The following is a 25312-nucleotide window of genomic DNA, read 5'->3' on the forward strand; positions in this document are numbered from 1 at the left end:
TTTTCCTAAGCATTGTTGAATCATATCATATGGACAATGGTCTATTAAGTTCGAATCTTGTAAGGCAAACTCTAAGTGGGAATTGCTAATAAACTTTTTTTTATTATTTTGAGCACTTTATTATTTTGAGTACTTCTGGCAAAGTACTCACCGAGAATAGAAACATCATAATAAACAATGCCCTCTTGTCTCCAAGACAAGAGGTCCAGATAAGGAAGCAGCTATTTATATGATCCAAAGGTAAAGTTTTCAGAGTGATGATAGAAGTAAAATAATGTCCAGAAGTTAAAAAGAAAAAATGGTACTGGGAAAACTGGAAAGCTATATGTAGGAAAATGAAACTTGACCATTCTCTTACACCATACACAAAGATAAACTGAAAATGGATAAAAGACCTCAACGTGAGACAGGGATCCATCAGAACCCTAGAGGAGAACATAGGCAGTAACCTCTTCGATATCAGCTGCAGCAACTTCTTTCAAGATATGTCTCCAAAGGCAAAGGAAACAAAAGCGAAGATGAACTTCTGGGACTTCATCAAGATCAAAAGCTTCTGTACAACAAAGGAAACAGTCAACAAAACAAAGAGGCAACCCACGGAATGGGAGAAGATATTTGCAAATGACAGTACAGACAAAAGGTTGATATCCAGGATCTATAAAGAACTTCTCAAACTCAACACACACAAAACAGACAATCATATAAAAAAAAAATGGGCAGAAGATATGGACAGACACTTCTCCAATGAAGACATAAAAATGGCTATCAGACCCATGAAAAAATGTTTATCATCATTAGCCATCAAATTAAAAATTAAAACCACATTGAGATACCACCTTACACCAGTTAGAGTGGCCAAAATTAACAAGACAGGAAACAACATGTGTTGGAGAGTATGTGGAGAAAGGGGAACCCTCCTACACTGTTGGTGGGAATGCAAGTTGGTGCAGCCTCTTTGGAGAACAGTGTGGAGATTCCTCAAGAAATTAAAAATAGAACTTCCCTATGACCCTGCCATTGCACTACTGGATATTTACCCCAAAGATACAGATGTAGTGAAAAGAAGGGCCATCTGTACCCCAATGTTTATAGCAGCAATGGCCACAGTTGCCAAACTGTGGAAAGAACCAAGATGCCCTTCAACAGACAAATGGATAAGGAAGATGTGGTCCATATACACTATGGAGTATTATGCCTCCATCAGAAAGGATGAATACCCAACTTTTGTAGCAACATGGACAGGACTGGAAGAGATTATGCTGAATGAAGTAAATCAAGCAGAGAGAGTCAATTATCATATGGTTTCACTTATTTGTGGAGCATAGTAAATAGCATGGAGGACAAGGGAAGATGGAGAGAGAAGGGAGTTGGGGGAAATTGGAAGGGGAGATGAAACATGAGAGACTACAGACTCTGAAAAACAATCTGAGGGTTTTGAAGGGGCAGGGGGTGGGAGGGTGGGGGAACCAGGTGGTGGTATTGGAGAGGGCACGGATTGCATGGAGCACTGGGTGTGGTGCAAAAACAATGAATACTGTTATGCTGAAAAAATTAATTAATTAAAATTTTAAAAAAATGTTTAATTCTAAAAGAGCAAGGGTTAAAGGGAAGATTTTAACAGGTGATATTTGAGCTGGATCTCAGTAGATAAGTTCTGCAGAGAGAAAGAAGGAAATCTTTTTGCATACAAAAAGAAATGTCATTTAGAAGAAGATAGGAAGCTCAGTGGGTTAAGCCTCTGCCTTCAGCTCAGGTCATGATTCCAGGGTCCTGGGATCAAGCCCTGCATCTGGCTCTCTGCTCAGCAGGGAGCCTGCTTTCTCCCCCTCTCTCCCTGCCTGCCTCTCTGCCTAATTGTGATCTCTCTCTCTCTCTCTCTCTCTGTAAAATAAATAAATAAAATCTTTAAAAAAAGAAGAAGAAGATGATGATAAGAAGCTACATGGGACTTTCAAAGAATTACAAATAGTTCAGTGTTGTCATTAAGTGAGAAAAACCAGATGTGCGATTAGAGTTGAGGCTGGTTATTGGCAGGTTCTCACTGTGGAAGGTGCAACACTCCTAGAAAGTGTTCACAAGAAAATGATACATCTCCAATACATCTAGAGTGGGTGCACCTGACTAGCAAAGAGAAACATTTTAGCATAAGATTTAAGGCAGTGTTTTTATGAAGAAATTTTGAACCCACTGCTCCTCCAAGCTACCATTTACTTTAATTAAACACTGTTTTTAAAAATTAACAGTTTTTGAGCACTTGCTCAAAAGTTGGCTAGGTACAAATTTTGGGTAACTAGCATATGCTATTTATTTCAGCCTCCCCACACTGTCAAGTATTTTAACATCATCTTACAGACAAAGAAATGCAGACTCATGGTGATGAAGCAATTCATCCAAGGCTGCCCAGCTTGAAAGCTGCTCTAATTGCCCAACTATTCTTGTACAAAGGTCCTACTATTGAATAGAAACCAAGGCTTGGATCTAAAGAATGCACTGGGATAAAAGCAGTACCCAGATTAATCTAAATTAAGAGAGTCAATGAAGCAAATCCAACCCATGTTTTGGGGGAAACACAGAGACAAAGGTCTGAAAGAGTACATCAAATGATTAAGTCAATAGAATCAAGATTACAATGGTATATGGACACAAGCGGTATGAATTCCAAATCTGAACAGAAATAGTTAAGGTAAGGTGGACGGTGGGAGACAATTGCCAAAATTTGTGGGCCAAACTCATCACTCCCTCACTAGATTCTAAACTAGATTATATACTAGATTATAAACTCCATAAATGCAGGGATTTTCATTTATATTTTTCATTCCACATCTTCAGTGCTTAGAAGAGTGGTTTGCACAGCTGCCTGTCATGTAGGTGACTCAAACTGCTAAAAATATAAAGGTCAACACAACCTTACAGTAAACTGTACTAAAGATATGGAGATTTAGTTTACAGAAGCAGTACAAAAGTCTTTTAGTCATATAGGAAGATGCTCGTACAACATTCATGGTAAAATAAATGCAAATTAAAACTATGCAGAAATACCATTTCTCACCTATTAGACTGCCAAAGGCCAAAAATTTGACAATGTATTTTGGAGCTGTGGAGTGATAGGCGTGCCAATATCAGGCTGGCAGGAATGTAGAGCGTTACAATGTCCACAGAAGGAAATTTGGCAAGATATAGCAAAATTACATATACATTTCTCTTCCCCAGCAATACCAAATCCCAGAATGTATCCTAAAGAAACACAGGCAACAGTATGAAAAGAATATATGCAAGGACTATTCATTACAACATTGTCGTGGCAAGACTTTGAGAAATAACCCAATGACCTCTCATAGAGGGTTAGTTTTCTATACTACGGTACATACACCAAATTAAATATAATGAAACTCTTAAAAAGAATGAGGGATAGCTCTATAAACTATTATGGAGGGATCTCCAAGGTAAATTGTTTTTTTGTTTTTTTTTTTTTTAAGATTTTATTTATTTATTTGACGGACAGAGATCACAAGTAGGCAGAGAGGCAGGCAGAGAGAGAAGAGGAAAGCAGGTTCCCTACTGAACAGAGAGCCCGATATGGGGCTCGATCCCAGGACCCTGGGATCATGACCTGAGCCGAAGGCAGAGGCTTTAACCCACTGAGCCACCCAGGCACCCCATCCAAGATATGTTGTTAAGAAGAAAAAGCAGGAGGGGCCTGTTGTAGTGATTCTCAAGTGTCCGCCCCAGGCGGAATTACACCGCCCTTACCCAGGGCCAGGGTGAGTAATCCGCTCGGTTTGCTTTCAGGAGCTTTTGTTCCCTGAGCGCTTTCCATAGAGTTCCGGAGGACGGGAATACAAATGGCGGCCTCCTGGTCTCCGGCCCGGAGGAGCCGAGAGCCCAGGGCCGCACTCCTCAGTGCGCCTTCAGAGAACAGCACCCAGTTACTCCCGTCTGCCTGACCTCCGGCCGCGCTCCGAGCTCACCGAGCCTGCGGCCGGTTCAAGGTAACACCAAGCTGCGAGCTTGCTGTCGGCTCTGTCTCTGTAGAGACTTCAATACCCGCAAGCTCTGCGACACTCAGACACCCCCGATCCTTCTGTGACCCTGCGGGACCTGAGGCCACGCTGACCCCGTGTGGGCTTTGCCCCAGGTAGCCTCTGGAGCGATGTCCCTCAGCGGAACAGACTTTTAAAAGTCCTGATTTTGTGCGCGGTTGCTCCGCCGCTTGCCGGGAGCCGGCCCCTCCCCCCGGGGTCTATCTTCCCCTCGCTTTGGATTCACTTCTCCGCCCGGTCCTACCTTTCAGAAAGTGGTTGTTTTTCTTTTTCCAGAATTGCTGTTCTTCTTCTCTTCGATCTGCCGATGGATTTTCAGGTGTTTGCAATCTTTAGATAAGCTATCTAGCTGATCTCCGGCTAGCTGAAGTAGTCTCAGCCTGCTACTTCTCCCAAAGAGACACAGAATCTATACTCAGAAAACTATAAAGTACTCATGAAAGAAATTGAGGAAGACACAAAGAAATGGAAAAATGTTCCATGCTCCTGGATTGGAAGAATAAATATTGTGAAAATGTCTATGCTACCTAAAGCAATCTACACATTTAATGCAATTCCTATCAAAGTACCATCGATCTTTTTCAAAGAAATGGAACAAATAATTCTAAAATTTATATGGAACCAGAAAAGACCTCGAATAGCCAAAGGGATATTGAAAAAGAAAGCCAACGTTGGTGGCATCACAATTCCAGACTTCAAGCTCTATTACAAAGCTGTCATCATCAAGACAGCATGGTACTGGCACAAAAACAGACACATAGATCAATGGAACAGAATAGAGAGCCCAGAAATAGACCCTCAACTCTATGGTCAACTAATCTTCGACAAAGCAGGAAAGAATGCCCAATGGAAAAAAGACAGCCTCTTCAATAAATGGTGCTGGGAAAATTGGACAACCACATGCAGAAAAATGAAATTGGACCATTTCCTTACACCACACACAAAAATAGACTCAAAATGGATGAAGGACCTCAATGTGAGAAAGGAATCCATCAAAATCCTTGAGGAGAACACAGGCAGCAACCTCTTCGACCTCTGCCGCAGCAACATCTTCCTAGGAACAACGCCAAAGGCAAGGGAAGGAAGGCAAAAATGAACTATTGGGATTTCATCAAGATCAAAAGCTTTTGCACAGCAAAGGAAACAGTTAACAAAATCAAAAGACAACTGACAGAATGGGAGAAGATATTTGCAAACGACATATCAGATAAAGGACTAGTGTCCAGAATCTATAAAGAACTTAGCAAACTCAACACACCCAAAGAACAAATAATCCAATCAAGAAATGGGCAGAGGACATGAACAGACATTTCTGCAAAGAAGACATCCAGATGGCCAACAGACACATGAAAAAGTGCTCCATATCACTCAGCATCAGGGAAATACAAATCAAAACCACAATGCGATATCACCTCACACCAGTCAGAATGGCTAAAATCAACAAGTCAGGAAATGACAGATGCTGGCGAGGATGCGGAGAAAGGGGAACCCTCCTACACTGTTGGTGGGAATGCAAGCTGGTGCAGCCACTCTGGAAAACAGCATGGAGGTTCCTCAAAATGTTGAAAATAGAACTGCCCTATGACCCAGCAATTGCACTATTGGGTATTTACCCTAAAGATACAAACGTAGTGATCCAAAGGGGCACGTGCACCCGAATGTTTATAGCAGCAATGTCCACAATAGCCAAAACTATGGAAAGAACCTAGATGTCCATCAACAGATGAATGGATCAAGAAGATGATGTGGTATATATACACAATGGAATACTATGCAGCCATCAAAAGAAATGAAATCTTGCCATTTGCGACAACATGGATGGAACTAGAGCGTATCATGCTTAGCGAAATAAGTCAAGCAGCGAAAGACAACTATCATATGATCTCCCTGATATGAGGAAGTGGTGATGCAACATGGGGGCTTAAGTGGGTAGGAGAAGAATCAATGAAACAAGATGGGATTGGGAGGGAGACAAACCATAAGTGACTCTTAATCTCACAAAACAAACTGAGGGTTGCTGGGGGGAGGGGGTTTGGGAGAAGGGGGTGGTATTATGGACATTGGGGAGGGTATGTGCTTTGGTGAGTGCTGTGAAGTGTGTAAACCTGGTGATTCACAGACCTGTACCCCTGGGGATAAAAATATATGTTTATAAAAAATAAAAAATTAAAAGTTAAAAAAAAAAGGAAGAAAAAGCAGGATACACAAAATCGTATATATTACACTATTGTTCATCTAAGTGTGTATGTGTGTGTGTGTGTTCTTTCTTTCCTTGCTTATAATTTCAAAACTAAATGGATGAAATAGGAACAAGAATAGAAATAATATGTCTCTGATTTTATAGATTTGACTTTGGAACCATGTAACCATTTTCCGTAATTATAAAACATGACCAAATTACTTGTAAACACTAAAATTATGAAGCAAAGTGAAACAAATGAACTTATGCAGGTAGAATTGGTTGCATAACCACATGACTTTTCCAACCGACTTTCAAAACACAACAGTTTGACTCTATTAGTGGAATGTAAGTTAATGACAAAAATAATTGCAAAAAAAAAATCTTTACCTATTTTCAATAATCATATTGTTAGTGTTAGTGGAAACTATATTAAAAAAGTCAAACATCTGTCCACCATACAACCTAACAATTCCAATCTCAGTATTTACTCAAGAGAAATGAAAATATATGTCCACACAAAGACTTGTGTATGAAACTCATAGCCGCTTTGTTCACAATGGCCAAAAGCTGGACACAACCTAAACATCAATTAATGGATAAATTGTCTGTGTGATGGAATATGACTCAGCAACACAAGGAGTGCACAGCAACCTTGATGATTCTCAAACTCATTCTGTTGTGTGAAACAAGCAGACACAAAGAGTATACACTATACACTGCACAAAAGAACGCTGCTGAGATGAAATGCTAACCCATCAGTCTGTGGTGCCAAACAGCATATCAGTGGTTGCCTGCAGATAGGGACAAAGGCAAGGATGGACTGCAAATATACATGAAAGTATATATGGGGAATGATGGAAATGTCCTGTGTCTTGTTTGTGATGATTCACAGGAATAGGTCAAAACTCATCAAACTGTACCTTTTAAATGGATATGGTTAATTGTACATAAATTGTCCCTCAATTGAACTAAATACAGTATCAGAAACATCATGTTTTAACACATGTAACTTTAGAACATGCATTCACACAAACACAAAACAAAATACAAATGGAAAAACCCTTTACACTGAAAATAATGGTTAAAAAAAAAAAAACTTTTCCATCTAAGTCAAAAGTATCAGTAGAAGTAAGATTGTTTTGTGATTTTAGTACAAATGAAACCTCTTACTCACTTTGAGCACCAGAAGTTTCCTTTCCCAAATCATCATTGTCATATGCCTGAGCAAGCATACACCACCCACACGCAGACATTGTATGGGCATGACTGTGCAAAGCCATACTCCAAAGGCTTCCTCCAGTGAAGGGGGGAAAAGGCTCTCAGAAAGAACACATGGTTTTTTTTGTGAGGTTAAATAGTTTTTATCTCTTCTAAAATCCTGTGGTCTGCTGTGCTGTCCTGACTAAAAAAGGGAGAGATAGGCATTGTTCATACTTCACCACTCCCAATAAAAACCCCTGGTCCAGCAACTGCTAGTAACCTAATTAGAATGTGGATTATGCCATCCTCCAATAGTTACTAGGGTTGCTAAAATTCATGTATTTCCGGCATATGGGGATGGGAAATGGAAAAGTTAAAGATCTCTTGTCCTTTCATTCATTTGCAGGTTCTTTGAGGAGAAGGCATACAAAGCAGTAAGGAGGCTAAAACAATGAATTTTAAGTTAAAATAATGCTTAACTGGGGGACAAAATTGGAGCCTAAACCATTTGTTATGCTCTAATAAGATGCCCAAGTGTCTGCAAAAGAAAATCATGTGGCATAGTTCCATTTTTAAGTTTCTTTTGACATTTCTTTACAGAACCTGGAGCCTCTAAGCTAGTACTAACAAGAAGTCATTCTTACTGCTTATTATGGTCTTTCCGTCGTCACTGGTCATCTTTCTTGTTATTTAACATTGAATTTACTACTTTGAAAAATACAGAATACACTGAAATAAATACATTTTTTTTAAAGATTTTATTTTATTTATTTGTCAGAGACAGAGGGAGAGAGAGCGAGTGAGCACAGGCAGACAGAGAGGCAGGCAGAGGCAGAGGGAGAAGCAGGCTCCCTGCCGAGCAAGGAGCCCGATGTGGGACTCGATCCCAGAACCCTGGGATCATGACCTGAGCTGAAGGCAGCTGCTTAACCAACTAAGCCACCCAGGCGTCCCTGAAATAAATACATTTCAACACATTGAGATACATGGAAATACCCTGATATTTTTCATAAGGAAAACCAAGTAACAGAATTATTTCACTCTACATTTGATGTTTCAAGCTTTCAAACTTCAGAACTCTACTGGTTATTATAACAAATATAGTGCTGAACCATCATGGATTAGCAATGGCTACAAAATATGAGAGATATAAGTTTTCTCACTCTGTTTCATTTTAGATAATTAAATGAATTCATATGCTCTAGGTTCCCCCTCTGCAAAACACAGACTCTCATTCTTAAATTAATGAGAGGAATAACTCATGAAAAGTATTCAAAGCACATGACAGACTGAGGTATTAAACTAGTCATAAAGAAGCAGTACACCTCACCTAAAGATTCAAGGTTTCATTTAAAATAAATGCAACTTTGAGGCTGAGATCTTAATCACATAAAGATCTGGAAACTCGAATTACACTGCTAGAACAATCTTTATTTAGCTACACTAAGTACATAAGTTTTTCTAGTCAACGGTATGGTAAAGTCAATACAATACAGAAACCTTTACTTTCAACCTTTACTTCTGGCTCCAGAAAGCTTTAAATACCAAACTTAACATTTTAGTTAGTGAATATTTGTATTACATTTTATAAAACCTCACCTTGCAGATGTAGGTTAGACATAAAAGTATTATTTCCCAACAGTTATGAATGGATTCAAGCAAGAATTTGTGAAATTAAATTATGTCTTTTTTTACAGATATTGAGGAGTTGTCACCCAAATAGGCTAGCTCTATTTCTTCCTCTAATGCAATGGTTTTCACATCAGGATCTAGGAATTATGAAAGTCCATGGTAGCCAAACAAAAAATCTATGAACTTTCTAACCTTTGGAGGAGGAAGCCTAAATCATAATTTTATTTCGATATATAATTAAAAAGCAGTATCACCCTGTAGGAATAATTGAAATCATCACAATTCTTCCCCAAATTCTGTTATTTATATATACCAAATAGGAATGCTTGAACTAAAAGACTTATCTGAATCTTTTTTCTACTAAAGCTGCCTGAAACCTAATACATTAATTTTATGATAAGTTTTGGAAATAAAGGAAACATTTTCTGCCTTCTAAGATTATGATCAGATTATGATCACTAGTAGTTTTCATTCAAAGGGCAGAATGACCCCCTATCAGGTATTTTAGAACTTTTGGACTGATGGAGGGCAACTTGAAGCTATATTAATATTCCTTTATTAAACTACAGTAGCTAGGCACTTAATAAATGCCTATTTATCCTGGAGTGTCAATTTACTGTGAACAATAAACATTAACCAAATAATCAAATAATTATGTGAAATTGCAGTAACAGCAAATGGAAAGTATAAAAATGTACCCTGAGCAACTTATCCTTGTCTCGAGGTGGTGGACAGCCCCTAAAGTTGTTCCCAATGTTCTCTCTTCCTGATATTCATGTCTGTAAAATTCCCTCCTCTTAACTGCGGGTTGGACTCACTCATACACTTAATGACTACAATACATAAAAGTGATGGATATCAGTGCTGAGAGTCAATTATAAAAAGACTGCGGTTTCCAGTGTGTGCTCACTCGTGCTCCATCTCTCTCTCTCTCTCTCTCTCTCTCTCTCCCCCCCTTGGGTCACTGCAAGAAAATAAATACTTGTTTGGGGATAATTTATTATGTAACAATAAGTAATTAATACAAGATCTAATAGACAAGAAGCCAATAATAAGAGTGAGAGAGAGAGAGGAAAGAATATTCTAAATAAAATACTATTATGTGCAGGTGACACGTGCCTGAAGGGATTATAGAAAACTAAGATCTGAAGACCCAGGGCTGGGCCTCCTGGGTGGTATAGTTAGCTAAGCTCTAGACTCTTGGTTTCAGCTCAGATCATGGTCTCAGGGTCATGATCTCAGGGTTGTGGGATCATTGGGCTCCGTACTCAGTGAGGAGTCTGCTTAGATTTCTCTCTCTCTCTCTCCCTCTCCCTCTGCTCCTCACACCCCCTTCCATGCTCTCTCTCACAAAAACAAATAAATGTGTAAAAAAAAAAAAAAAAAGGAAGGAAGGAAGAAGAAAAAGAAGAAAGGAAGGAAAGGGAACCACACCATGGCCAAAAAGAGACAATCTCATTTTTTCCTATTATTCTAGTCTCACATAATGATTTCAGAAAAATTTTTCCCTGAGACAAATTTATCTTTCTATGGAAGGGGAACAGAAGAGAAAAATAAACATTTGCCATTTTAGCTATATGAGACATAACATATTTTTAAAATGAAAACTTTCTCCTTTATATGTTCATATGTATTACAGCTTAATATCTCCATTATCATGAATCCTTGTGTCCAAAAAAGAAAGAAACTGAAATACAAAATAGGAGATTTCTTTTTTTTTAAGATTTTATTTATTTATTTGACAGAGAGAGAGATCACAAGTAGGCAGAGAGGCAGGCAGAGAGAGAGGGGGAAGCGGGCTCCCTGCTGAGCAGAGAGCCAGATGTGGGGCTTGATCCCTGGACCCTGAGATCATGACCTGAGCTGAAGGCAGAGGCTTAACCCACTGAGCCACCCAGGTGCCCTGAGATTTCTTACCTTAAATCATATTTGTTATTTCTGCACCAGAACTTTTTCAAGGAAAAAAAAACTGTTTTGCAAGCATTTGAAATTTTAGGATAAAAATTATTTATATTAATGTACTATAACTACAAACTTAAGCATGAGTAAATCTCACACATACTATTCAGCAAATGAAAACAATGATAAAATAATATACAGAGTATGATTTCATCTACATGCAAACAAAAAAAGGCAAAATAACTCTTACTGTTTAGGGCTGGATACATACGTGGTAAAATGTAAAAAAAAAAAAAAAAAAAGGCAGGGAATTATTATCCCAAAAGATAACAGTTTACAGCAAAGGTTGGGCGGTAGAACTTACATAAACTTTCATAAACATTCACTGTGTAATTGTTCTTTGAAATGCGCATATGTAATACACTCAGCAATATATATGTTAATATAAAAGAAAATTAAAATAACAAGTTCAAAGAAACACAAAAACTACAATTTGTATATACATGTTTTAATAGAACAATGTGAGCAACTGATCCCTGTATCACAGCATCATGATTTTGCGTTCTTATGCTTTAATTTATAAATATGATTTGCATTTTCAAAGGTATTTATTTAGTAGCAGACAACACCTAATTAGGTATTCAATAAGCAAAATATTGGATGGGAACCCAAAGTTCTAGCAGAACAAATTCAGAAAAACAACAAAATTAGAGTAAAGAAAATTGACCAATATTTTGGCTCTTCCATTTATTACTTCTACAGTCTTGCACAGATTACTCTCTGAATCTCAGTTGCTTAATCCATACATGTAAGAATTTAGTATCTGATAACAGTGGTCATTCAAACTCATATGGGGAAAGATAATTACTTATATCCTTGATATATGGTATTGGGAAACTTATCTAGTCTTTTAGGAAAACAACAATAACAGATTCCTACCTCACTTCTCACACAAAAAGAAAATAAAATGAACCAAAGACAGAAATCATTGATAGATGATAGATAGATTAACTGGAAGAAAGCATGGGTGTTTTGTTTTGTTTTTTTTAATCTTAAATGGAACATGGACTGAGTAACACCGTGGTTTGCCAGGGAATGTGGGGTTTCCTGGGACATAAGATGTTTAATGCTAAAACCAGGAAAGTCAGGGCACATGGTGACTCAGTCAGTTAAGTGTCTGCCTTCCTGCTCAGGTCATGATCTGGGTTCTGGAATCAACCCCCCCACTCCCGTCTGACTCTGTGCTCAGTGGAGAGCCTGCTTCTTTCTCTCCCTCCACTGCTCACCCTGCATATGCTCTCTCTCTCTCTCAAATAAATAAATAAAATATTTTTAAAAATAAAAATAAATTTAAAAAATAAAAATAAAAGCAGGAAAGTCCAAGGCAAACTGGGACAGTTGTCACTGTGAGTAAAAAACCTTCTAACCCTGATACAAAACAGAAACCACAAAAGAAAACATGGAGAAAGATGACTATAGAAAGAATCTTACATTTCTGCATGGCAAAAAGAAAAGAAAATGTGTAAACTAATGTTGACAAGCAAAAACCTGTGGAATATTTTGAACATTTACAATAAACAAAAGACTAATTTCCTCCAAAAAATATACAGAAAACACATAAACCAAGAAAAAAAACAGAGAGAGAGAGAGAGAGAAAGAGAGAGAAATGGACAACCCAATGGAAAAAATGGGCAAAAGATACGAACAGGCCAATAAAAGATAAGGTTAAGTAATATGTTGAAAGGTGACTTAGATGATAACTATAATTATATTCTTCAGATACAGCACAGAGAGAAAAATAAAACACCCAAATGGTTTATAAAAAGGAAGAGTGAGAAAAGTTTAAGTATCAAGCTCCAAAACATAAGAATCCAATAACAAATTCCATGGATGAATAAAATTTGAAAGCCAAAAGAATTATGGTAAATAACAAATTTGACCCTAGTTTCCAAAATGATATCATCAAAAATCCTGTATCAGTTGGTCAGAATACTATGCTAATAAAACCCATATTGCTGGGTTAATTTTTTTTTTTCAGGCAATTACCATCACATAGTCTGAAATTAGTGAATAGGGACAGATTTGTTCCCTAGCCCAGGACAGATGTTGTACAAATGTGTAACAATTACCACAAGGGACAGTGTGTTGAATGGATAGTGAATATTTATACTTATCAATATGCAAAGCTATATGTACTAGAATGTTAATTTCAGCATAGTTTATAATTCCAGAAAACAAAACAAGGAAGTTGATCTCTAAGAGTTAATTAAATAAATTTTGAAATAATATCTATGAAAGATATTTGAAAACTGCAAAATAATAATTAAGATACCACCTTTTGAATGTAAAATTCAGATGGTGTTATGTGCTTGATATACATAATTTAACTTTACCCTCTCAGAAACCCTAGATTCTAGGTCAGGGGTTTGGGGTAAAAAAATCTCCCAATTTTAAAGTAGTGGCAACTAATTCAGATTTTTTTTTTAAATGTTACACAAGCCAATGAAAAGTGTCTGCAAGCCAGATCTAGTCCATAGGCTGCCAAATTGCTGTCTCTGATACGGAAATTAGAGAATAGGCCAAAATCAAAATCTCAAAAACATTTATAATCAGATATCTGTTGGAAGAAGCAGAGTTAGCAAAAATGATGAATAAAGTAAATGCAATGCCATAAACCAGGGAGGAGATTCAAGACAGGAATCATCAAAATCAAATCACATAGGAAGGGACTCCTGGGTGGCTCAGTCAGTAAGCATCTGCCTTTGGCTCAGGTCACAATTCCAGGGTCCTGGGTTCGAGCCCCTCATCGGGTTTCCTACTCAGTAGGAAGACTGCTTCTCCCTTTTTCACTCCCCCTAGCTGCTGTTCCCTCTTTCGCTATGTCACTCTCCGTCAAATAAATAAAATAAAATTTAAAAATAATCACGTGGGAAAAGCCTTAAGTTAAGGACTAAGAGGCTTTATGATTTACTAACAAGAAAGTGGTCAGAGAGCTGTAGCGTCTGTAAGAGAGTAGTGTTAAGACAGAGGTAGGAGCACAAGATTGAAAGGAGCCAAGCAGAAGCAACGGTCAGCACATGGAGACATTCTTTCAAGGCCCTGAAAGTATGGGAGAATGACAAGGGTCTTTATCCTTTCGTGTCAAACCTGAGCGAGACGGATGGGATATTTGGAACTATGAGGAGGGAGAAGGTATCTAACAGAGGAGAGCACAACCTATCTGTAGACAGAAAGGGAGGGAGCTAGAATTTACACCAGTGATGGTAAAGCAACATCCTAGTGGTACTGGCAGGAAATAAGGCCAAAGCAAAGTGGAAGTTTGCTTTTGAAAAGACTGATACTGGGACTCTTGGGTGGCTCAGTTGGTTAAGTGACAGACTCTTGATTTCATCTCAGGTCATGATCTCGGGGTCCTGGGATCGAGCCCTGCTTTGTGCTCCCTGCTCAGTGGGGAGTCTGCTTGAGGATTCTCTCTCCTTCCCTCTCTCCTTCTGCCCATACCCCAGCTTTCTCGCTTTCGCTCTCTCTCTCAAGTAAATAGATAAATTGAAGAAGAAGAAGAAGGCGCAGGAGGAGAAAAAGAAAAAGAAGGGGGAAATACATGGTCTCTTAAAAGAGAAGCAGAAAGGTCAAGAGAAGTTACAGACACAGATATTTGGGGGAAGCTCATGTTGACGAACATTTTTGGAGTATCTTTACTTAGCATCCGTACCTGTGCAGAGCCCTGGGGGGTGATAGGATGCATGAAGTAAGGTCTCTACCCTCAGAAAGGTCATCATTTGGTTTAAGAAATCCACAGTGGATGACAGGAAAGCAAAAGTGAGCAGCCATCTGCTGAGTATGCAGGATAAGAGGGATAGTTTGCGTGATAAAGAACTAAGAGAGTGTTTAAATCCAAGCTCCCATCAGAACTATCTGCAAAGATTTATGAAAGCCCAGATCTCAGACTCTGCACCCTGATTAGTCTGACTGAGTAGATTTGAGTTGACATCACAGTATCTTTAATGATTTAGGTTCCTATAGGTGACTCTCAACTAGCTTATTTACTGGTTTAGAATAACCCTTGGGGAACATCTAGGAAGGATCCAACGAACAAGAGACGGGATGATTTTTTAGAAAATAAAAGTGACATGGTTTCATCATTTTGACTTGGACATTTTTTTTCAGAAAAATTGTCAGTACCACAAAACAGGATCATATAACCAGATACTCTCATATTACGTAATAGTTCACCTTCAGGGAGAGGTAGCATTTCATGGCAAACTAACCAAATGGCAAGGAAAAAGAAAATAAGTCACTAAACAACTAACAGCTACATATACACACACCCAGTCTGGAAAAGAACCTTGACCAAATCACTGAATGTTCTCAGATGACACCCTTTGATCACACTCAGGTTTCCCCTATATTGGTTGAAAGAAATTAGATGCTGCTTTCTCCTTCTAACTGTGATCCCTTCTCCTTTTGTTACTGCCAAATGTCTGGATGAATGGTCTGTGACCACAGCCTCAATTTCCTCCACACCCACCCTCTCCTCAACACCAGCAATCTTGTGGCTCCTATACCCTTCCATTCAGAACCCAGGTTTAAAGGTCACCAGCTCCTTTGGCCTTTTTTCAGGACTGGTGCCCCTGGGTTGTTGGAAGATTCTGAGGCTATTAACCACTTCCCTTTCCTGGTGAATCCCTTTTCTTACCCCCTACTATTATGCCTGTACTTGGCCCTGTCTCCTTCGCTTTCTCTGCAAGCCGGTCTTTCCCTTAGGCACGTTAATGCAGACATTCCCCCGTGTCTCATCTGCCCAGCTTTCTCTCTGCACCTTTTCTCATCATTCTCCCTCGCTCCCAGAACCCCAACTGAGCCTCAATACAGTTTATTTCTCTTTGGTTTTTTGTTTTTGTTTTGTTTACCACTGCAGTCATAGTTCAGTTCCCTCTGCCCTTCATACAAGGTGCTTGACCTGCCTGGAATGTGAGTCCCTCAACGCTTCCTGCCTCGCTCTTTTCTGCTTCTCTTCATCTCAAACATCACTTCCAAAGGGAAGCCTTCCCTGACCCTCACAGACGAGACTAGACTTACCAATTACACATTTCCATGTCACCCTCTCTTTCTCCTTACACATTACTTATGTGCAATAGTTTATTTAATGCTCACCTCTCCTCTGAGAGTCTGAGCTTCATGAGAGCATGATTTATGTCTGTCTTGTTCAAGTATCGCCAGCATGAAGCACAGTTCCTCACACATGACACATACACCCTTACTTACTAACTAAAAAAATAACTAACCCACATTTTAGCCTTGTCTTCTTTTTCCTAGACAGGAATCTCCTATTATCCCACACATACTTGCCACATCTCTTTTACCTTGTATGTTTGATACTATGGATGAGTTTCAAGCTCAGTTCATTTACTAAAAAGTTGGGTGGTATCTTTAGTAATTCCTTGAACAAATGCTGGGCTTTATTTGCCCACGTATGAAATGAAATTTGAAGGTTTCTAAAGCCCTTCCTGTTTGAAAACTATATTTCTCAAAAGTCTCCTACATCTCCTTCATTTCACGAATGAGGAAATTCTTGTCAAAGAGGGTAAACAATTTCTTAAAGATGACACAGTTAGTGGTTAAAAGTATACCTCACGACAAACTTTTAAACGTAACACAGATATACAAGAATCAAGAAATTTAGGGAAAAGAGATTGAGATTTTTTTTTAAGATTTTATTTATTTATTTGAGAGAAAGAGGGAAAAAATCACAAGCAGGGGGAGCCACAGAGAGAGAGGAAGAAGCAGGCTCTCCGCTGAGCAGGGAGCCGAATTCTGGACTCTATCCCAGGACCCTGGCTGGGATCATGACCTGAGCGGAAAGCAGATGCTTAATCAGCTGAGCCACCCAGGCGCCCGGAGATTGAGATTTTACTGAGAAAATGCAAAGCACCAAAATATTCCATGCATGGATGAAATATGGAAGCAAAGGGGCATTAAATAATATACAATACATTCAATTTCAATGTAAATATCTACCTTTCCCCATCTACCCAAAAATATCATTCAAGATCCATTTTCTCCATTAAGACTTCAACAGCTCTAATCCACTGTAATATCTACCATCTTTGGGACCAATTTAAAATATTCTCCAATTATTTTGTCTTACCTTGATCTCCCTAATTTATATTGCTAATAACTTTTTTTTTTACTTTTTTTGGCTTCAAGTGGTAACTGAATATTAATTTTTTTTTATTTTTTTTATAAACATGTATTTTTATCCCCAGGGGTACAGGTCTGTGAATCGCCAGGTTTACACACCTCACAGCACTCACCAAAGCACATACCCTCCCCAATGTCCATAACCCCACCCCCCCTTCTCCCAACCCCCCTCCCCCCAGCAACCCTCAGTTTGTTTTGTAAGATTAAGAGTCACTTATGGTTTGTCTCCCTCCCAATCCCATCTTGTTTCATTGATTCTTCTCCTACCCACTTAAGCCCCCATCTTGCATCACCACTTCCTCATATCAGGGAGATCATATGATAGTTGCTAATAACTTTTAGCCACTATTCACAAACACATCATAAATAATTCAGTGTTCCTAATACTTTTTATTACTTTATTAATTGCTTAAGCATAGCTGTTTAGAGGAAGCCATTATGCAAATTCATAACTCTCAAACTAGAAAAAGGAGACAGGACTGAAATTAATGAAAATAAACCCTTTTTCTTTTGCAATTGTTTTTTATCTTTCACAAACATGCTGAAGCTACCAACAGCCCTGTTTTGATTTTTAGTTCCTCTTCTTGTTACTTCCTGCCCTCTAGTGGAAGACAATGACAAATGAACCAAATAAGCCCAAAGAAGGAAAAAAGTGGAGGAGTCCTTAGTAATCAGGATCTTAGTACCAGTGACTTTGATAAAAGGTAGAGTCAAGTTGATTAGGATAGCAAGATATAATGTGAACACAAGAAAAAAAGCTAGAATACATATAGGCTACAGTAAGGAGATTATGAGGGAAGAAGATCAGACACAGCATTGGAGAGCCTTGCTAGACAGTGGACCGCTTAGATTGTTTTAATTTTTCCCTGCAGGCATTTTTTTAATAAACTTTGCCTACCAACTACCACATTGCTTGAATTCATAGGCAAATAAATCCACATAAAAGCAATAGCACTACTGGGTATTTACCCTAAAGATACAAAAGTAAAAAGATTTTTTAAGTGCTATGTTTTACACTGAAGTCATTAGCTCTTTTTTTTTTTTTAAGATTTTTATTTATTTATTTGATAGAGAGAACACAAGCAGGGGAAGTGGTAGTCAGAGGAAGAAGGAGAAACAGCCTCCCCACTGAGCAGGGACCCCCAACACGGGGCTCGATCCCAAAACCCTGGGATCATGACCTGAGCCAAAGGCCAATAAACCACCCAGGCCTAGTTCTGAAGTCATTAGTTCTTAGGCGCCTTTGTGAATTTATCTTGTACAACAAATTGAGTTACTTCTGTTTGGCAGTATTAATAACAAAGCAGTATTATTAATAAAGACGTAAAGTCATACCCCAAGTAGTTTGCTTCTCGTTATTCTAAATTATTTCATGGTGAATTTATCATGTAAACCTCTGCATGTAATGTAATTTGCTTTTTTGTATCCTGATCCTAAATATTTCGATAACTTTACAATTATATAAGCACAGCTTTCAGAGATTTGACTTAGGTAGTATCTTCTGGTTGCATTCAGAAACAGTTTTAAAATGCAAACCTTTAAAACATTACAATTCAAAATTACCATTACGTTTTCATCTTGATTTTTTTTGTCCTTTACCCAAAAGTCATAATGTGATCTGACATGAAAAATAGCCTCTTGCCTGGCTGGCTTCCCTGCCAAGTTGGGTCTTTGCTTCCCATAATCAGATCTCAACTACTGAAATATTTAGATTACTTGATTTTTCTTAAGTGAGTAAGCAGTCCATTAAGCCCATAACCAAGCATGGGCATAATTTTTTTTTTTCCATGGTGTTAAAAATAGTGCTGCTTTTTCGTGAAAGGCATAAGCCTATTCAAATGTCTGGTGATGCTACAGGCGGGACTGGGTGTGACTCTGTCACTGACAAGTGGTGTTGGACAAATCAATTCACCTCTCCAGGCCTCAATTTCTACCTTCATAAAATGGAAAACTGTCTTCAATGCCTACTTCACTGGTTTGCTTTGCAGATCAAAGGACAAAAAGTATATGAAAATTCTGCTTAGAAAGGCACAGGAATACAATACGATTATTTTACTTGTGCTCACCAGGAAGACTGTCATGTGGAAAACAGTTTTGCTGGAAGGTAGTCAGTATTTTTAAGTCTTTTATTTCTTCAATGATCAAATTATGAAATGTAATGCCAACTACACTGTTCCCTTGGGGCTGCTCCCATTTACTAAAAGTGAAACCTGAAAACTCCCTCCCACATCAACTCCTACCAACCCTCTGTAGTGAAACCAGGACACCCCCTCCCCCAAGGGCCCCCAGTGTCCTACAACTCCTACGAGAACCTAGATGTTGCAGTGCCCTCTCATCCAGAAAGTGTCTTTTACAGCCTACACGTCTTAAAGATAAATACAGACATACCTCACAGATGCACCGCCACGCTGTGTGTGCATTCTATTTTAGAAAGCACCTGGCCATAGAAAGCGATTAAAAGCCATAAACTCTCCTAATTTATACTGTGAACAATACGGACCTGAATGAGGTGGGATTCATTTTTTTTGAAGGGCAGAGAGAACCCAGATGACTTGGATCGTTACTAGAAAATACTTAACTTATTCTGCCTCGTTCAGAAAAGGGGAGGGGGAGAACATGGAAATAAGGAAGTAGGCAGTGAGGCAAATTATAGATACCTATAGTACCATAGGATACAAAGTAAAATAAGTAAGACCAAGCACAGAGTAAGGAGAATAAAGTGAAATAAATCTGAGAGTAACCCCTGACCCCATCTCTTGTGACCACATTATCTTGCCTCGCTCCACAAGAAAAGCAAAGCAAACTTAGCAAAAGCTGAGCTACGTTTCTGGCCATTCTCCTGTTGCTCTCTCACAGACAACTGAGACTTACCGAGGGCTAAGTAGACAATCAAAATCAGTAGAAGCCGTGGTTGAGGAGTTCTCCTAGTGCAGGGCATTTCCGATTTCTTGAATTCTGCCTTTACTTGGTACTTTGCCTCCACACAGGTAGGAAAGGAGCTCTGGACATGGTGGGGCTCTCCCTGGTTAGCGGCTCGGGGCTGGATCCTCTTAGCCCATCCACAGCAGGACACTCCCTTTCTACCAACCTCCTCCTTCCACTCTGCGTCTCAGGCTGATTTGTAAGTTGGAACAGAAGAAACTCTTCTCTGGAACTTGACACAGCAATAGATTTCCTGTATGCAGTGAAGCGAAGACGGAGGAAGCAGATTGACTGAGGTCTCTTTCAGCTCATTGGTCCCCCTCTCACTTCTGCTGCTCACAGATCAACTTTACAGTAAAGCACTGAATGTGCCCAAGATAAACAGATTTGTCTAAACTTTGGATCACAAAGCAAAACAGGATATGTATCTGTCCTTGGCCCATCGCTTTACATTTCCCAGTCACAGTAACTTTTAGAAGCTTCTCCGTGTTGAAGAACTACGCAGCCTCAATAATAAAGTTTGGAGGAAAATATCCTCCCTTATAAGGTCTACAACTCTAGAAGAATCATAATGAGATTAATTTCCTACTGATACTATAATTGATTACCACAAACCCAGTGGCTTTAAAAAAACACAAATGTATCTTATAGTTCTAGAGGTCAGAAGTCTGAAATGGACCTTCCAGGACTAAAAGGTGTCAGAGGGCCATGTTCTTTCTGGACACGTGCAGAAAACCCATTCATTGCCTTTTCCAGCTTCTGGGGGCCACCAGCATTCCTTGGATTGTGGCTGCATCATTCTCACCTCATTCCTTTGTCACATCTCCTTGGGTTGTAAACCCCCCTGCCTCCTTCTTATAAAGACCCTACTGAGTGGTGCCTGAGTGGCTCAGTCAGTCATTTAAGCATCTGACTCTTGATCTCAGCTCAAGCCTTGATCTCAGAATTGTGAGTTGGCATGGAGCCTACTTAAAAAAAAAAAAAAATATATATATATATATATATATATATATATTTTTTTTTTTTTTTAAAGACCCTTGTGGGTACATTGGACTGCTCAGATAATCCAGGATAATCTCCACACCTCAAAACTCTTAATCACATCTGCAAAGTCCCTTTTCCTATGTTAGGTTACCTATTTATAAGTTTCAGACAAGGACACAGACATTTTGGGAGGCCATTATTCTATCACCATTTAGTACTTACTTCCATTTATTTACTTTCACCTCCAAAGAGCCTCTAAAGACTGATCATTTGAGCCAAATTACCAATAAACACCCATCTTTAGCTGTCACATACCTGGAAATCAGACTTTCCCAAAACAACTCTGCCTTAATGTGGCTACCTCACATACATTTAAATTATGTTTGGGAAGAAAGAAATCCGTTATGTGTTACGAATTTTCTAACCCAAGGCAAAACTCTCCAGGAAAGGGAAGAAAACACTGCAAACAGGATAAAGATGAAACAACATGCATTTTTTTCTTTTAGGTTAGCAGTTTCATCTTCCCTCTTGCCAAACATTAAACTATATATATATATTTCCCCCCCTTCCCCTTCTTAAGCTTTCCTTCCTGTGAACTAACTTGATTGAGACAGTGAAATCAGACACTCGAGGGCATGGAGTACTTGAAGATATATGCTGTGTAACAATGATGGACAACTTCCCCTTTGCTTCCCCTTTGCTTAATATTTCACCAGGTGTCAGAAAATTAGTAACGAAAGGTCATTTAAAATAAAGCATCTAGGGGTGCCTGGGTGGCTTAGTGGGTTAAAGCCTCTGCCTTCAGCTCAGGTCATGGTCTCAGGGTCCTGGGAATGAGCCCCGCATCGGGCTCTCTGCTCAGTGGGGGGCCTGTCTCCTCTTCTCTCTCTCTGCCTGCTTCTCTGCCTACTTGTGATCTCCGTCTGTCAAATAAATAAATAAAATCTTAAAAAAAAAAAAAAAGAAAAGAAAAATAATAATAAAATAATGCATCTAGAGCACCTAGAGCCTTCGGCTCAGGTCATGATCTCAGGGTGCCCGGATCTACTCCCACATGGGACTCCTGCTTGGTTGGGAGTCTGCTTCTCTCCCTGCTCATGCTCGCTCTCTCACTCATTCTCTCACTGAAATAAATAAATAAATAAATAAATAAATAAGATCTTTAAAAAAAAATAAAGCATTCTGGTTTCCACCATGAAGAGGCTAAGGCTAAGAGGTCAAGACCTTGGGTTTTGATAACGGATAGATCCAGGGCTGAGCCTCTGCTGGGTAATTACTCGTCTAATGATATGAGGCAAGTTTTTTACTCAAGTCTGAACCTGTTTTTTCCACTTAGAATTATACTGACATGAGCATTTTTTCTCACATCATTTCATATCATCAAAAAATTATGATGTTCATCTATTTTACTGCCTTTTCAATTCCACAGCCCATACTAAACAAAGAAGGACTAAATGGCCTGCCTAAGATCTCCAAGTGACTGGCGACATAGCTGGGTGTAAAACCAGAGTTTCATGTGTGCTAGCCTGATGGTTTCCCCACTGGTGGTCTCTCTGGGTTGAATGTTAGGCCAACAGCTTTCAGAGATACTCATATTCTCATGCCAGTCAGACGCATCTACAATTAGCAGTCAACAGAATGGTGTAGAAACACATAGAATTCTCTACGTAGATTTGGGAGGATGAGGCTTTCTTCCCCATTTCTTTACCTCCTCCATCCAGAGGTTAGGGAAGTAAACCCCTGACCTCCCAACTCTCACCCTTACCTCTTACGGAGTGCCAGTGCTTAGAAAAACAATAAAGGGACCAGGAGTTTGCAAGCCAACAATATGCCATGAACGTCAATATAATAAGAGAAAAACGTGCTCATCGAGTAAATGCACCTCCTTGAAAAAATCTAAAGGCCCCAGATTCTCCTGAGCTGTGGTCCTTGGCACAGAGACCCAAAAGCAGAGCAGAAGAGTAAGACATGATCAAGAGAAGGGTGTGGCTCAAACCAGAAACCTTTTGTTCTCTCAAGTCTTCCACTCCTTCTCTCAAACCAAACCTTTTGTTCTCTCAAGTCTTCCACTCCTTTTCAGTACTGCCACTTAAGAATCAATGCCCGTGAGGACTATCAAAACAAAAAGCCTCACATAGAGGAAGGAACAGTCAATGAAGCTAAAAGGCAAACTACTGAATGGGAGGAGATATTTACACATGACATCACCAATAAAGGGTTAGTGTCCAAAATATATAAAGAATTGATACAACTCACACCACATAAATAAATAAATAATAAAAATAACCACACCGAATAATCTGATTTAAAAATGGGCAGAAGACATGAACAGATCCTTCTCCAAAAAAAAAAAAAGACACACACATAGCCGACAGACACATGAAAGATGCTCAGCATCACTCATCATCAGGGAAATGCTGATCAAAACTGCAATTAAAAAACAACTACTATGACACATCACCCCATGCCTGTCAGAATGGCTAAAATCAACAGCATAAGAAACAAGTGTTGGTGATGCTATAGAGAAATAGGAACCCTCATGTACTGTTGGTGGGAATGCAAACTGGGGCAGCCACTGTGGAAAACAATACAGAGGTTCCTCAAAAACTTAAAAATAGAACTACACTATGATCCAGTAATCGCACTAGTGGGTGTTTACCCAAAGAATATAAAAACACTAATTCTTTTGGTTTTTTTTAATTTTTATTTTTTAAAAGATTTGTATTTATTTATTTGACAGAGAAAGATCACAAGTAGGCAGAGAGGCAGGCAGAGAGAGAGAGAGGGAAGCAGACTCCCTGATGAGCAGAGAGCCTGATGCGGGGCTCAATCCCAGGACCCTAAGATCATGACCTGAGCCAAAGGCAGAGGCTTAACCCACTGAGCCACCCAGGTGCCCTGAAAACACTAATTCAAAAGGATACATGCACCCTTGTGTGTGTGTGTGTGTGTGTGTGTGTGTGTGTGTGTGTTTAAGATTTTGTTTATGTATTTGACAGACAGAGGTCACGAGTAGGCAGAGAGGCAGGCAGAGAGAGAGAGAGGGAAGCAGGCTCCCCACCGAGCAGAGAGCCCGATGCGGGGCTCAATCTCAGAACTCCAGGATCACTAGCCAAGCTGAAGGCAGAGGCCCAATTCACCAAGCCACCCGGGCGCCCCACCCTTGTGTTTCTTGCAGCACTATTTACAATAACCAAGACATTGCAAAGCAGCCCAAGTGTCCATATATATACAATGGAACATTATTCTGCCAAAAAAAAGAATGAAATCTTGCCATTTGCTACAACATGGACAGAGCTAGAGAGTATAATGCTAAGTGAAATAAGTCAGTTAGAGAAAGACAAATGCCATATGCTCTCACGCATATATGAAATTCAAGATACAAACAAATGAGCAAAGGAGGGGGTAGAAAGAGACAAACCAAGAAACAGACTCTTAACTATAAAAAACAAACTGATGGTTACCCAAGGGGAGGTGGGTGGGGATGGTATGTGACAGGAATTAGAGTACACTTATCATGACGAGCACTGAGTAATGTATAGAATGGTTGAGTTGCTATACTGTATACCTGAAACTAATATAATGCCATATGTTAACTATACTGGAATCAAAATTAAAAAAAAAAAAGAGTCAGCACACATGAGAGACAGAGAGAACTATGTTATGCTGGTTAATGTTGTGGTAGCCAAAACAAAGGGGCTTAGGAAGCTTTAATACATTAGAGCTGCTTTAAGATATAATGCCCCCAAATTGATTAGGGGCATTATATTATATTATATTACTGTTGATTTACTCAAAAACTGATTTATCTGCCTATAAATGCTTTTGAAGTAAACTTTTTCCAGCCAAATGTCCCCAGTGTTAGATTCATACTTAGCCACAACTGAAACCAGGTAAGATGTTGCTTTCTTGTCCATTACGTAGAAGCTTTGCATGATCTTGAATACTTACTGGACAGACTCTATTGGCCTTTTGCTCCTGACTCTTTGTTCTCCATTGCCTGTCTTTTGCCTCCTGGATCTGAGTGCTCACTGCCTAGAACACAAGTACCTGCTTGCCTCTCCTTTCTTAGCTGAATTTTCCGGATGTGTATTCTTGCAAAAATGAGCCAATACTTATTTGTCTTATTATTTTTACTTTCTGTGAGCTCTCTGCCTTAGACACATGACTTAATTTACCCTGCACGCGCATGCGTGCGCGCACACACATACACACACACACACACTACTAAACACTTGGTCCCAGATCTCTC

At 39.2% G+C, this 25312-nt stretch overlaps 1 protein-coding gene across 1 annotated transcript in view; it reads right to left on the reverse strand.

Annotated features, from left to right (window-relative positions):
* LOC101675437 (cell surface glycoprotein CD200 receptor 1) overlaps window positions 1–20392 on the reverse strand; it is a 37118-nt gene extending 16726 nt beyond the window's left edge. Inside the window, 1 exon segment of the mRNA XM_013060944.2 lies at window positions 20026–20392. Coding sequence (XP_012916398.2) covers window positions 20026–20092 — 67 coding nt within the window. The 5' untranslated portion in view covers window positions 20093–20392.
* Window positions 20393–25312: the final 4920 nt, after the last annotated feature.

The sequence above is a fragment of the Mustela putorius genome, unplaced genomic scaffold (genome assembly GCF_011764305.1).
Source record: "Mustela putorius furo isolate JIRA1106 unplaced genomic scaffold, ASM1176430v1.1 tig00003834_pilon_pilon_pilon, whole genome shotgun sequence".
NCBI lineage: Eukaryota > Metazoa > Chordata > Mammalia > Carnivora > Mustelidae > Mustela > Mustela putorius.